Raw genomic sequence first — 14,440 nt, 5'->3', positions numbered from 1 at the left:
GGCCCTGTTTACTAAGACCCGCTATGGGTGTCTCTAGTGTTAGCGTGTGTGCTAATTTTTAGAATGCAGTGAAAATGTTAGAATGCCTACAGCGCAGCTTAGTAAAGAGGGCCCCCAAAGTCTGGGACACCGAGAAAAATTTACCTCCTCCCCACCCCCCCTTTTACTAAGCCATGCTACTGGCTGTTTTGCGCTAACGCCACCACAGCCCATCCAAGGTGAATGGGCTGTGTTGGCATTGCCACGTGGCTTAGTAAATGGGGATTGGGGGGGGGGGGGGTTAATGTCACATAGAAACAAAAGTAGTTAATCCTCCACATAAGAAATATTCGCTGCACTTATAGTCAGTCATATAGACTATTTCACTGCTTATAGAAACTGGAAGAACAAAGTTTCCTGTCAGTGATCTCTGCTGTGAGAAAAAGTCAAGCCAGATACCAGTTAGAGCTTAATAAGGCACAGAAGCACAAACACCAGAGCGCTGAGATAAATCAAAATAGGCTTACCCAATGCAGGCTGACTTCCACAGAAGATGTTTGTGGTCCAGTGAGGGGGGTGGGGAATAGGTGGTAGGGATCTCTGAGATATACTTCAACTCCATAGAACAGCTGCCTTTTTGTTTTTTTAAACATGAACTTATGCCAAAGAAGGTACTCCAACTCAACTACATAAGTATTGCCATACTGGGAAAGACCAAAGGTCCATCAAGCCCAGTATCCTGTTTCTAACAGTGGCCAATCCAGGTCCCAAATACCTGGCAAGATCCCAAAAATGTACAAAACATTCTACACTGCTTATCCCAGAAATAGTGGATTTTCCCCAAGAAAATTTAATAATGGTCTACGGACTTTTCCTTTAGGAAGCCGTCCAAACCTTTTTTTTTTTTTTTTTTTTTTTAAACTCTGCTAAGCTAACTGCCTTTACCACATTCTCTGGCAACAAATTCCAGAGTTTAATTACACGTTGAGTGAAGAAATATTTTCTCTGATTCGTTTTAAAATTTACTACATTGTAGCTTCATTGCATGTCCCCTAGTCCTAGTATTTTTGGAAAGCGTAAACAGACACTTCACATCTACCTGTTCAACTCCACTCATTATTTTATAGACCTCTATCATATCTCCCCTCAGCCTTCTTTTCTCTAAGTTGAAGAGCCCTAGCCGCTTTAGCCTTTCCTCATAGGGAAGTCGTCCCATCCCCTTTATCATTTTTGTCGCCCTTCTCTGTACTTTTTCTAATTCCACTATGAGGCATATTTTCAAAGCACTTAGCCTTCCAAAGTTCCATAGAAACCTATGGAACTTTGGAAGGCTAAGTGCTTTGAAAATATGCCTCTATATCTTTTTGGAGATGCGGTGACCAGAATTGAACACAATATTCAAGGTGCGGTCGCACCATGGAGCGATACCAAAGGCATAATATCCTCATTTTTGTTTTCCATTCCTTTCCTAATAATACCTAACATTCTATTTGCTTTCTTAGCCACAGCAGCACACTGAGCAGGTTTCAACGCATCAACGAAGACACCTAGATCCCTTTCTTGGTCTGTGACTCCCAACGTGGAACCTTGCATGACATAGCTGTAATTCGGGTTCCTCTTTCCCACATGCATCACTTTGCACTTGCTCACATTAAACGTCATCTGCCATTTAGATGCAGTCTCCCAGTGTCGTAAGGTCCTCTTGCAATTTTTCACAATCCTCCAGCGATTTAACGACTTTGAATAACGTGGAGGGGCATAATCGAACGGGGCGCCCAAGTTTTCCTGAGGACGTCCTCGCAGGATGTCCCGGCGAAGGGGCGGGGAAACCCGTATTATCGAAACAAGATGGGTGTCCATCTTTCATTTCGATAATACGGTCGGGGACGCCCAAATCTCCACATTTAGGTCGACCTTAGAGATGGTTGTCCTTATCCAGGACTACTGGAGGGGGGTGACAGCATTGATTGGCCAGGTCCTTCAGCAGACTTATCCATGTAAAGCGTAAAATTGCTTACTTAATTTTAAGCCGGAGACACTGGCAATAGAGCAGCACAGACTTGCATGGCAATACTTAACAGCTGCGAAAATAGCAATCGCGAAAGAATGGAAACAGCAAAAGCCGCCGGATATGCAGAAGATGTTACATAAAGTGGACTATCTATACTTAATGTCCAAACTAACAGCAATGAAGAAGGGCAAGTTGGGAGCCTTTCAAAAGACTTGGCAATCATATGAACAATGGAAATCACAGCATAGAGCCACACCATGTTACGGTCGGGGGAGGGGGTGGGATATTTAGTAAGATCAAGGGGGCGGGGAGTTGAGGGTCAGGACTAAAGATGATGTTAATTTAAGTTGATGTAAGGGGTCGCAATTGGGGGGGGGGGGGGTTACTATTAGTTTGTACGCTAAGCACGTTGTTGTATGTAGTATTCAAAAAATGCAATAAACAAATTATTTAAAAAAAAAAAAAAAAAAAAAAAAGAGATGGTTGTCCCCGGTTTTCGGCGATAATGGAAACCGAGGACGCTCATCTCAGAAATGACAAAATCCAAGTCCTTTGGTTGTGGGAGGAGCCAGCATTTGTAGTGCACTGGTCCCCCTTACATGCCAGGACACCAACTGGGCACCCTAGGTGGCACTGCAGTGGACTTCAGAAATTGCTCCCAGGTGCAAAGCTCCCTTACCTTGAGTGCTGAGCCCCCCAAAACACACTATCCACAACTATACAACATTACCATAGCCCTAAGGGGTGAAGGGGGGCACCTACATGTGGGTACAGTGGGTTTCTGGTGGGTTTTGAAGGGCTCACATTTGCCACCACAAGTGTAACAGGTAGGGGGGATATGGGCCTGGGCCCGCCTGCCTGAAGTGCACTGCACCCACTAAAATTGCTCCAGGGACCTGCATACTGCTGTCAGGGAGCTTGGTATGACATTTGAGGCTGGCATAGAGGCTGGTAAAAAAATATTTTTAAAGTCTTTTTTTTAGGGGGAGGGGGTTAGTGACCACTGGGGGGAATAAGGGGAGGTCATCCCTGATTCCCTCCAGCGGTCATCTGGTCAGTTTGGGCACCTTTTTGAGGCTTCGTCGCAAGATAAAAATGGACCAAGTTGGTCAAGTGCTCGTCAGGGATGCCCTTCTTTTTTCCATTATCGGCCAAGGACGCCCATATGTTAAGCACGCCCCAGTCCCGCCTTCGCTATGCTTCCGACATGCCCCCGTGAACTTTGGTCGTCCCCACGATGGAAAGCAGTTGAGGGCACTCAAAATCGGATTTTGATTATGCCGATTTGGGCGACCCTGGGAGAAGGACGTCCATCTCCTAATTTGTGTCGAAAGATGGGCACCCATCTCTTTCAAAAATAAGCCTGTTTGTGTCATCAGCAAATTTAATTACCTCACTAGTTACTCCCATCTCTAGGTCATTTATAAATATGTTAAAAAGCAGCGGTCCCAGCACAGACCCCTGGGGAACCCCACTAACTACCCTTCTCCATTGAGAATACTGACCATTTAACCCTACTCTCTGTTTTCTATCTTTTAACCAATTTTTAAACCACAATAGAACACTACCTCCTATCCCATGACTCTCCAATTTCCTCTGGAATCTTTCATGAGGTACTTTGTCAAACTCCTTCTGAAAATCCAGATGCACAATATCAACTGGCTCCCCTTTAGCCACATGTTTGTTCACCCCTTCAAAGAAATGTAGTAGATTGGTGAGGCAAGATTTCCCTTCACTAAATCCATGTTGACTTTATCTCATTAATCCATGCTTTTGAATATGCTCTGTAATTTTGTTCTTTATAATAGTCTCTACCATTTTGCCCTGCACCGACATCAGACTCACGGTCAATAATTTCCCGGATCTCAACTGGAACCTTTTAAAAAAAAAAAAAAAAAAAAAAAAAGGCGTTACATTGGCCACCCTCCAATCTTCCGGTACCATGTTTGATTTTAAAGATAAATTACATGCTACTAACAATAGCTCTGCAAGTTCATTTTTGAGTTCTATCTGTACTCTAGGATAAATACCATCTAGTCCAGGAATTAAACTGGGTCAGGAGAACAAGCTCAGGAGGACACCCCCAACACAACTAGAACAAGGCAAATAGGCAACCCCTACACTCAACAAACTCAGCACATAACTGGCTCAGGTGCACAAAACCCCAAAAGGGTAGTCAAAGCTCAACTGAAACTAGTTAAAAACCAGGTCAGGAGAAGGACTGTCTCGTCATCCATCTGCTTTGGAAACAGAAGAAATACTGAACATTCAATGCTGCATAATAACCTTAAGGAGCGATTCACAAGAACTATTTTCTTTCTCTGTTCCCATCCACTGGTAGAGGGACACAACCAGTTGGTCTGGATTGGTCTGATAGGATGTCATGAAAGAAATATTTACTGTGTTGCCTATTCTTTGGGGTCCTTTTACTAGGCTGCGGTATGAAATGGTCTTAGCATCCTTATGTTGGTCTTTCCTGCACCTATAAAAATGCCTTTTTTCCAAGTCTTTCCATTAAGAGTAGTGTGCTAGTGTTGCCATTAGCATGTGGCCATTTTTTAAATTACTGTGGCAGAACTCAAAATCACCTATTATGTAAGGCTCCCGTGTTATCCATGTGCTAACTGGTTAGCGCAGGAATGCCCACTCTAACGCGGACACATTCCCTCAAAAAAAAAAAAAAAAAATTAAAATACATTGTTTTTTACCATGCACTTAGTGTGCAACAGTGCAAAAACTAATGCATGCCGCTTTAGTGTGCCCTTGTTAGGTCATTTTTTGCTACTTTGTTTTTGTATGGTAAGTTTTATAGAGAAATTTAAGGAACTGTACAGTAGGTTTTACAGGGAAATGTAAGGAACTGTTAGTATCACCAGACTTTCATCATTCTACACAAGCCTTCTAAAAAACTTTCTATCACACTGCATATAAGCGATTCTCATTGGTGTCACTTTCTTTCTTTCTATCTGCTTCATAAAAAGCAGCTCAGTTGGGTTATGCGAAAACATTATTTTAGCCACAAACTGGAAAAATTTCTTCCAATGTCCATGCTTTTCTCTAAGCTAACCTTACAAATGACCCAAAAACAAAGTTATAAATTCATGAGTGAAGTCGAATAGTTAAACAGGGGATAGTTGTTTAACCTTTCACTACTAAAAACAAGGAGGACTCTCCATGAAACAATCACCAGCAGACCGAAAATAAATTGCAGAAAGATTTTTGTTTTTCCACACAATGTATATAATTAAGCCGTGGAATCTGCTGCTGGAAGGCAACACACACAGGGGTCCTTTTACTAAGGTGCACTAATGGATTTAGCGCTCGCTAATGATTAGCTCAAGCTAAATAAGACACCCATAGGAATATAATAGGTGTCTTATTTAGCATATACTAAATATATTAGCACACTTATAAAAGGACCCCATAGTGAGGATCAATAGAGGTTTGGACAAGTTCTTAAAATAAAAAGTCCTTAAAGAATTATTTGCCAGGAATATGTGGTAAAGTCATCAATTTATTTCTTGAAAAGACCTATTAAGAAATACATCTACCTTTTGGGATCTGCCAGGTATTTGTGACCCAGACTCGATTGGTCTTATAGGAGAATTCTCTTGCTTATCCATGAAAGGACTAGAAAATAAATTAATTCTTCCTTCAAAGAAAACAAGAGTATTGGGAAAAAGGGAGTAAAAATCTAGCTTATAAGACTGAAGGAGACAAGCAAGATTAGAGTATCTAGATGGGATAGTTAGGTGGAAATGCAGTTAAGTCTTTAATGGCTCATACAGGCATACTCCACTTTCTGTGTTCTCCAAATTTCTTTTGAAGCCCTTAAGTTTTTTTGAAAGTTTCAAAAACAGTCTCCAGGGTCAAGGGCGGGGGAGGGGCAAAAATACACTAGTTGCCCAAACGTCCAGGAATATATTAACCTCTAAATCTGAAGGGTAAGGAAGCGCAATGTGCTAAAGGTTGAAACCAAAGCCGCATTGAGCCTGCATTATGTGGGAAAGTGCGGGGTACAAATGTAATAATAATAATTATTCTTGGAAGAGAATGGTTTGAAAACTAATATCTACAGTTTATATTCCAGTCTGAATTATTTTCTATACGTTCTGAAAATCTGCAGCTCCTAATAAAGCACCAACAAATGTGTACCTTTTCATCCAGAAAGATGTCTCCTTTGAAATAATGCCGGAATTCATCAACTTCTGAGCCAATATTTTCTTTTACAACAGAATAAAGGGGGACCCCTAACTGGTCAAGTTGAGGTTTGAGAGAGGACAGCTCTTTGGCTTCCTGCAAGAAATAAGAAATAAGGGTTATTCTAGTTTTTCAGTATTTCTTAATTATAAGTATAAAAATCCCCTGCGATGAATGATCATATACCAGATCGGTGCCTTTGGACTGAGGTTTATCCTCCTAGTTTACTTATTTACAAGTCTCAGATACATTTTTATAATGTTTAATGAAACATTGCTTATGGTGCACTGTAAATGAAACGAATTAAGCCTACACAGCATACAGACCAGGGATCAGCAATGGCATGCCCTATATGCCGGCACTGTAGTTCCAAAACTCAAAGCTTGCTGTGTTAATCTTGTGATGCATGACCAACTTCTCTCTCTCTCATCAATGGCTTATGCAGCCACCACAGAAGTTCAATGGCAGGTCCTAAATGGTGTGAGATTGCTAGCTCCACCCTTGACCATTCCAAGGCAATGGAGGGTTAAGTGGTTTGCCCAAGACTACCAGGAGCCACTGTGGTATTTGAATCAGGGACTTCTGGTTCACAGCCCACTGCTCTTACCAGTAGGCTACTCCTCTGCCACCACAATCAACTTTCAAATATTGAAAAGGTTCACAGCACCAGCATGTGGAGAAAAAAACCCGGTGACTTCCCTCCCCTCCCTCAGTTTCTCACAGGGACCTTGGCATGGGGAAGCCTACATGAGAATATTGTGCATTTGGTGGCATCAAACATAAAGCTGCTTGATATAGTCAAGAGTTCCTCCCTCCCCTGTTCCTTTGTAGTCAAGGGTTCTTCCCTCCCCTATTCCAAAAAGGATCAATCTAGTGTTCAATGGAAGAATAAAGCTGTATGGTAAAACACTGGAAAATAAATACTAAACCAAGAGCAAAGGAACTTGGATGTGATTCATGGATATAACATACACTACTGCTAAAGTTTATACTATGCAATTATGATGTATTCTGCCAGATTCCTGACCTACAAGAAATAACATCTGGAAATACTCTTGTGTCAGAGACATTAAATGCTGAAAAATAAAAATTCTGACTAGCTCAGGGAAGGTTTGGGTCTGCCTCACAGATCTTCCGGTGCACAATTTTGCAGTCTGTGGTTTTGCCAAAGCATGAAATGGGTAGCAACTGACAGGGTCACTGAAATCCACTTTACTGGCAACATGGTGGAGAACAGGCCAAGATGGATGAGGAGGGGGACTGCACAGTGCAGAAAGGTGGGGTGAAAGGATAAGGTGGGGAGTTATGCACTCACTAGAGAAGAAAATGCACTTTATAAAGGAAAATTTGCAGGTAAAAGACCCCTTATTATATTACCCCTTCTCCCAGATCCTGCACGCTACATTCATGGACCCACATTCAAGGGCACAGTTTGAGTTATGAAGTACATACAGAGATTATAAAATACGTACCTCAGCGTGTACTTCAACCATGCAGATTTACACCTACTCCTGAGCTGGTGTAAAGACATATCCCTATATTTTAACCTGAGGACATTTTATAGATACATAGGTGCTTACATTGTATTTATAAAATATCTTCACAATAGGTACTTATTTGGCCTCTCAACCAAATTATGCTTATGTATTTCTGCCGCTCTTCTCTGAAAACTTCAAAATTAGAGGTAAATTGCATGGCAATTAGGTTTTATTTGCAGATTTCCCCTTATTCTGTAATCTTGTGGACTCAATTTTATGCTTAGCAAGTTACTTGCATTAATTTAATTTGACAAATTAGCTGCTAATTGGCACTAAACCGATTGGTCATAATTGGTGTTAACTGGCATTAATAGGCATTAATTTACAGTTATGTATTGGAACATAGTATTCTATAAGCTTAGCATGTAAATTCCATGGCGCAGAAGGCAAGGGGTGTGGACATGGGCAGGTCAGGGATGTGCCCAGAACTTATGCACATTCAGGCCGATATTCAAAGTGATTTAAAGAGGCATACAGTGGGGGAAATAAGTATTTGATCCCTTGCTGATTTTGTAAGTTTGCCCACTGACAAAGACATGAGCAGCCCATAATTGAAGGGTAGGTTATTGGTAACAGTGAGAGATAGCACATCACAAATTAAATCCGGAAAATCACATTGTGGAAAGTATATGAATTTATTTGCATTCTGCAGAGGGAAATAAGTATTTGATCCCCCACCAACCAGTAAGAGATCTGGCCCCTACAGACCAGGTAGATGCTCCAAATCAACTCGTTACCTGCATGACAGACAGCTGTCGGCAATGGTCACCTGTATGAAAGACACCTGTCCACAGACTCAGTGAATCAGTCAGACTCTAACCTCTACAAAATGGCCAAGAGCAAGGAGCTGTCTAAGGATGTCAGGGACAAGATCATACACCTGCACAAGGCTGGAATGGGCTACAAAACCATCAGTAAGACGCTGGGCGAGAAGGAGACAACTGTTGGTGCCATAGTAAGAAAATGGAAGAAGTACAAAATGACTGTCAATCGACAAAGATCTGGGGCTCCACGCAAAATCTCACCTCGTGGGGTATCCTTGATCATGAGGAAGGTTAGAAATCAGCCTACAACTACAAGGGGGGAACTTGTCAATGATCTCAAGGCAGCTGGGACCACTGTCACCACGAAAACCATTGGTAACACATTACGACATAACGGATTGCAATCCTGCAGTGCCCGCAAGGTCCCCCTGCTCCGGAAGGCACATGTGACGGCCCGTCTGAAGTTTGCCAGTGAACACCTGGATGATGCCGAGAGTGATTGGGAGAAGGTGCTGTGGTCAGATGAGACAAAAATTGAGCTCTTTGGCATGAACTCAACTCGCCGTGTTTGGAGGAAGAGAAATGCTGCCTATGACCCAAAGAACACCGTCCCCACTGTCAAGCATGGAGGTGGAAATGTTATGTTTTGGGGGTGTTTCTCTGCTAAGGGCACAGGACTACTTCACCGCATCAATGGGAGAATGGATGGGGCCATGTACCGTACAATACTGAGTGACAACCTCCTTCCCTCCGCCAGGGCCTTAAAAATGGGTCGTGGCTGGGTCTTCCAGCACGACAATGACCCAAAACATACAGCCAAGGCAACAAAGGAGTGGCTCAGGAAGAAGCACATTAGGGTCATGGAGTGGCCTAGCCAGTCACCAGACCTTAATCCCATTGAAAACTTATGGAGGGAGCTGAAGCTGCGAGTTGCCAAGCGACAGCCCAGAACTCTTAATGATTTAGAGATGATCTGCAAAGAGGAGTGGACCAAAATTCCTCCTGACATGTGTGCAAACCTCATCATCAACTACAGAAGACGTCTGACCGCTGTGCTTGCCAACAAGGGTTTTGCCACCAAGTATTAGGTCTTGTTTGCCAGAGGGATTAAATACTTATTTCCCTCTGCAGAATGCAAATAAATTCATATACTTTCCACAATGTGATTTTCCGGATTTAATTTGTGATGTGCTATCTCTCACTGTTACCAATAACCTACCCTTCAATTATGGGCTGCTCATGTCTTTGTCAGTGGGCAAACTTACAAAATCAGCAAAGGATCAAATACTTATTTCCCCCACTGTATATATATATACACACACACCACCGATATCTAGTCATACGATAGCAGCATATGCTGATCTCCCATGCAGACCAACCAGAAACAGAACCGGATCATCACAAACATACCTAAACCTCCACTACCCAAACTGCAAAGGACTCAAATACAAAGCAACCTATGCATCCAGCTTCTCCTATATAAGCACACAACTATGGAACGCACTGCCAAAAGCTGTGAAAACAATCTATGACCATCTAAACTTCAGGAAATCACTAAAAACCAACCTGTTCAAAAAGGCTTACTCTACTGACCCAACATAAATGCCTAGACTCCGCAACACAGCAAAACCAATGATCGTACTGGACAATATACAACCTTCCCTCTTCTCGCCCCCCCCCCCCCCCCCCCCCCCCCCCATGGTGCCTGAAATGCACCTACCTTACTCGACCACAACATAAATTTGTATTTGTTTCGCTCTACCGGACTTGCCGAACGCCTTTAAGGTACTATGTAAGCCACATTGAGCCTGCAAATAGGTGGGAAAATGTGGGATACAAATGTAATAAAATAAATAAATCATTTTGACTCTCCTGAAAATGTAAGTAGGCAGTGGTGTAATGGAGCCAGCTCACGAGAGCCTGTTGTGAACTTTTCATGAATTTTGCGAGCCAGTTGTTGAGCCCTCCAGCGCAGTTCATGCGATAAGAGGAGGAAGTGAACCGCTGGCTGCACAGCAGGTCACTTCTTGCTCCTGTGCCAGCTTATACTCTACTCTAAGTTGGCACAGGAGGAGGAAGTGACCTATTGTCAGGGGGAGAGGTCAAAAGAGAGTGAGCAGAGCTACTGCTGTGGCTAAAAATGAGAAGGGGCCAGAAAAAAGGCGAGTGTGCATTGGGGGATTGGGGCTAAGTCAAAGGGTGAATGTGACATGGGGTATGGGAGCAAACAAAAGGGTGCCAGGGGAGGTGGGAAGCAGAGTAAAAGGGTGAATGTGCCACGGTGGGGGGGGGGGGGGTGCTGCTGGGGTTTTCTTCCTGCTGAGCAAAGTAAGGGATGGGTAGTGACACTCTGGGTGCAACTTTTTTTGGACAGAAAGCCCATTGTTAAACACTTACCAGCACACCACTGTAACTAGGAGAAATTGAAGACAGTTTAGGCAATGCCAGTATTGGGAATGAAGGGAGGGCAGCTGCCTTGAGTGTCAAGTCCAAGGGAGACCCCCCTCCCCTTCCAATCAGCAGGGCTGCTTTTGCCTGTACATAGCAGGGGACACAGTGCTCTGCCCTGATGACTATTGGCTGAAGCGGAGAAAGTCCCTCTGCGTCCCACTCCAGTCATCATCCTCTCAAGCAGGTACAGGCTGCAGAAAGAGCAGGTCCCTGATAGGTACGGACGGGGAGAGGGATCTTGGGGTGATAGTATCTGAGGATCTGAAGGCAACGAAACAGTGTGACAAGGCGGTGGCCGTAGCTAGAAGGTTGTTAGGCTGTATAAAGAGAGGTGTGACCAGCAGAAGAAAGGCGGTGTTGATGCCCCTGTATATGTCGTTGGTGAGGCCCCACCTAGAGTATTGTGTTCAGTTTTGGAGGCCGTACCTTGTGAAGGATGTAAAAAGAATTGAAGCGGTGCAAAGAAAAGCTATGAGAATGGTAAGAGATTTGCGTTACAAGACGTATGAGGAGAGACTTGATGACTTGAACATGTATACTCTTGAAGAAAGGAGAAACAGGGGTGATATGACGTTCAAATATTTGAAAAGTATTAATCCGCAAACGAACCTTTTCCGGAGGTGCGAAGGCGGTAGAACAAGAGGACATTAAATGAGATTGAAGGGGGCAGACTCAAGAAAAATGTCAGGAAGTATTTTTTCACGGAGGGAGTAGTGGATGCTTGGAATGCCCTCCCGCGGGAGGTGGTGGAAATGAAAACGGTAACAGAATTCAAACACGCGTGGGATAAACATAAAGGAATCCTATTCAGAAGGAATGGATCCTAAGGAGCTTAGCCGAGATTGTGTGGCAGAGCCAGCCGGTGGTGGGAGGCGAGGATAGTGCCGGGCAGACTTATACGGTCTGTGCCCTGAAGAGGACAGGTACAAATCAAAGTAGGGTATACACAAAAAGTAGCACATATGAGTTTGTCTTGTTGGGCAGACTGGATGGACCATGCAGGTCTTTTTCTGCCGTCATTTACTATGTTACTAGGTTATCAAAACCTGAAAAAAGCATCCCCCTCCATCACAGTTAGTAAATTCTGTAGTAATAGAAGCAAAGACTACACAGAATAAAGAAAGAAACAGCAGGGAGTAGACCAATGTGGTCCCAACATGGGATATTTATTGACAGTAAATCAAGCTATGTGTAACATCAACACTTCTGACTCGATGCAGTTCTGTGTTTCAGCGCCACATGCGCATGCTTCAGGAGTGGATTAATTTCAATTCGAGTTGATGAATCACAGTTGAGAAAGCAACATTCAAACATACAACAAAGCTGCACCAAGAAGAGGTACTTGAAAATACAACTACACAGTGTGTGTGTCAATAAATACCCTGTGATGGAACCACTACTACTTGACATTTCTAAAGCGCTACTAGGGTTATGCAGCGCTGTACAATTTAACATAGAAGGACAATCCCTGCTCAAAGGAGCTTACAATCTAAAGGACAAATGTACAGTCAGTCAAATAGGGGCAGTCTAGATTTCCTGAAAGGTATAAAGGTTAGGTGCTGAAAGCAACATTGAAGAGGTGGGCTTTGAGCAAGGACTTGAAGATGGGTAGGGAGGGGGCTTGGCGTAAGGGGTAACCACACTGGTCTACCCCCTGCTTTTTCTTTTTTTTGTTATTTTGTTTTGCTTTGCTGCTTGGGGGAGTGGGGGGGGGGGGGAGGATGGGGCACTCCTGCTTTTCTTGTTTGTTCAAAACAATACAGAAGCATGGCTGCTGGCAAAAAAAGAAAAGAGCAAGTTAGAAAAAACAAATATCACCACCATCGCTTTTAAAGTTCCACAAGTTTGTTATGATTTATCACATGGCAACCTTATTTGATCAGATATGCTTCCCTGAGGGTAAACAGACCTTCAGAAATGAGAATGTGGGAATGAAGGGGGGGCGTATTAAATTCAGAGGAAAACTGTAATAAAAGTTACAAGGAAAAGCAGCTCAACTTCCTTTTTATTTAGGTCAACTTGACCTGTAAAGTCACAGATTACACCATCCAAAGGTGATTAACTGAAAGAAAAGCACCCAACCCCTCATTATATCCCTACTTCTTAGCTCTTTTTATTTATTTACTAATAAAAAAGGCCCGTTTCTGGAACGAATGAAACGGGCGCTAGCAAGGTTTTCCTGGGAGTGTGTATGTTTGAGAGAGAGAGCCAGAGTGAATGTGCGGGTGTGTGACAGTGTGTGTGTGAGAATGAGAGTGTGTGACAGGGCCCCCTCCCCTGTTCCTAATGCCCCTCACCCCGTTCCCTCCCCTCCTTTTCCTCCTCCTTCCCACACTTTGGGTTCCTTAAGGCTTTCAAAAGTCTATGTACCCCCGTGGCCCTAACACCCAGTATCCGGATACCCCACCGCTTTCCTCCTCACCCCTCCCCCAAGATGTAATACTTTCACGTCCTTCATTTTTTAAAAAAAGTGTCCTATCTACCCTGTGTACAAATGCCCGGCATTCAGATTGTGTTCCTCTCGTAAATTTTCATTTATTCAGAACTTGCCCCCCCCTGAACACTTTTGGTTCCTTCAGTCTTTTAAAACTCTCCTATGTACCTGTGTGCTAATGGGCAGCATTGAGATTGTTTTCCTGTCCCAAATTTGCATGTCTTTCATTCATTCACAACTCCCCCCCCCCCCCCCCCCCCCCCTTCTCCAGTTTAACACTTTTGTTTCCTTCAGTCTTTTAAAACTCTCCTATCAACCCTGTGTCCTAATGGCCAGCACTCATTGTTTTGCTTTGCCAAATTGTCTGTCACTGATGTCACTGAGGTCAGTGCGTGCCTGCCTAGCAGACCACTTCCGGCAGACACGGTCCCAGGCACATCCTGTTGGAGGTGAGAATTATTATATAGGATTGTTATAAGCTGTTTCTGATGTGCACAGTTCTCTGTAATAAAGATGCTCCAGTCCAGTATATACTTTTCTGACCTATGTGCCTCCAAGAAATCCTCATTATACGGCAGACAGCTGTGCCTCTAACCTTTTCATAATGTCTGGTGTAGTTTCAGAAAGACTATTGGAGAGCCATTAATATTGCAAGAATGAAATACCTTTTGTGTTCTAATTTTTGTATCTGAAATGTTTTTACCACCAAAAAAACTGCACTGTGTATATATATAAGTGAATTTTGCACTTATCAGTGGTGTGCTAAACCGAAGTTTGTCCCCATAGAAATTGATGGCGCCAAAAACGGGACCGAAGTACGGCATGCAGTTAAACAGAGCATGCGCTTATCCAACGTGCACTAAAATGGAGTGCACTGTGTGTGTATGTATGTACATATATATATATATATATATATATACACATACACACACACAGTGCACTCCATTTTAGTGCATGTTGGATAAGCGCATGCTCTGTTTAACTGCATGCCGTACTTCGGTCCCGTTTTGGCGCCATCAATTATTTCTATGGGGACAAACTTCGGTTTAGCACACCACTGTTA

The 14,440-nt window shown here is 43.3% G+C and overlaps 1 protein-coding gene across 4 annotated transcripts in view; it reads right to left on the bottom strand.

Annotated features, from left to right (window-relative positions):
* Positions 1-14,440, bottom strand: part of PRXL2A (peroxiredoxin like 2A) — an 85,244-nt gene that overhangs the window by 16,840 nt on the left and 53,964 nt on the right. For all 4 annotated transcript variants that reach the window (XM_030203272.1, XM_030203274.1, XM_030203273.1 and 1 more), the window contains exon 4: positions 6,146-6,286. In XM_030203272.1, the coding sequence (XP_030059132.1) occupies positions 6,146-6,286 (141 nt within the window). The remainder of the gene's footprint in view (positions 1-6,145; positions 6,287-14,440) is intronic.

The sequence above is a fragment of the Microcaecilia unicolor genome, chromosome 5 (genome assembly GCF_901765095.1).
Source record: "Microcaecilia unicolor chromosome 5, aMicUni1.1, whole genome shotgun sequence".
Classification (NCBI taxonomy): Eukaryota; Metazoa; Chordata; class Amphibia; order Gymnophiona; family Siphonopidae; genus Microcaecilia; species Microcaecilia unicolor.
This window is presented reverse-complemented; position numbering and strand designations above follow the sequence as displayed.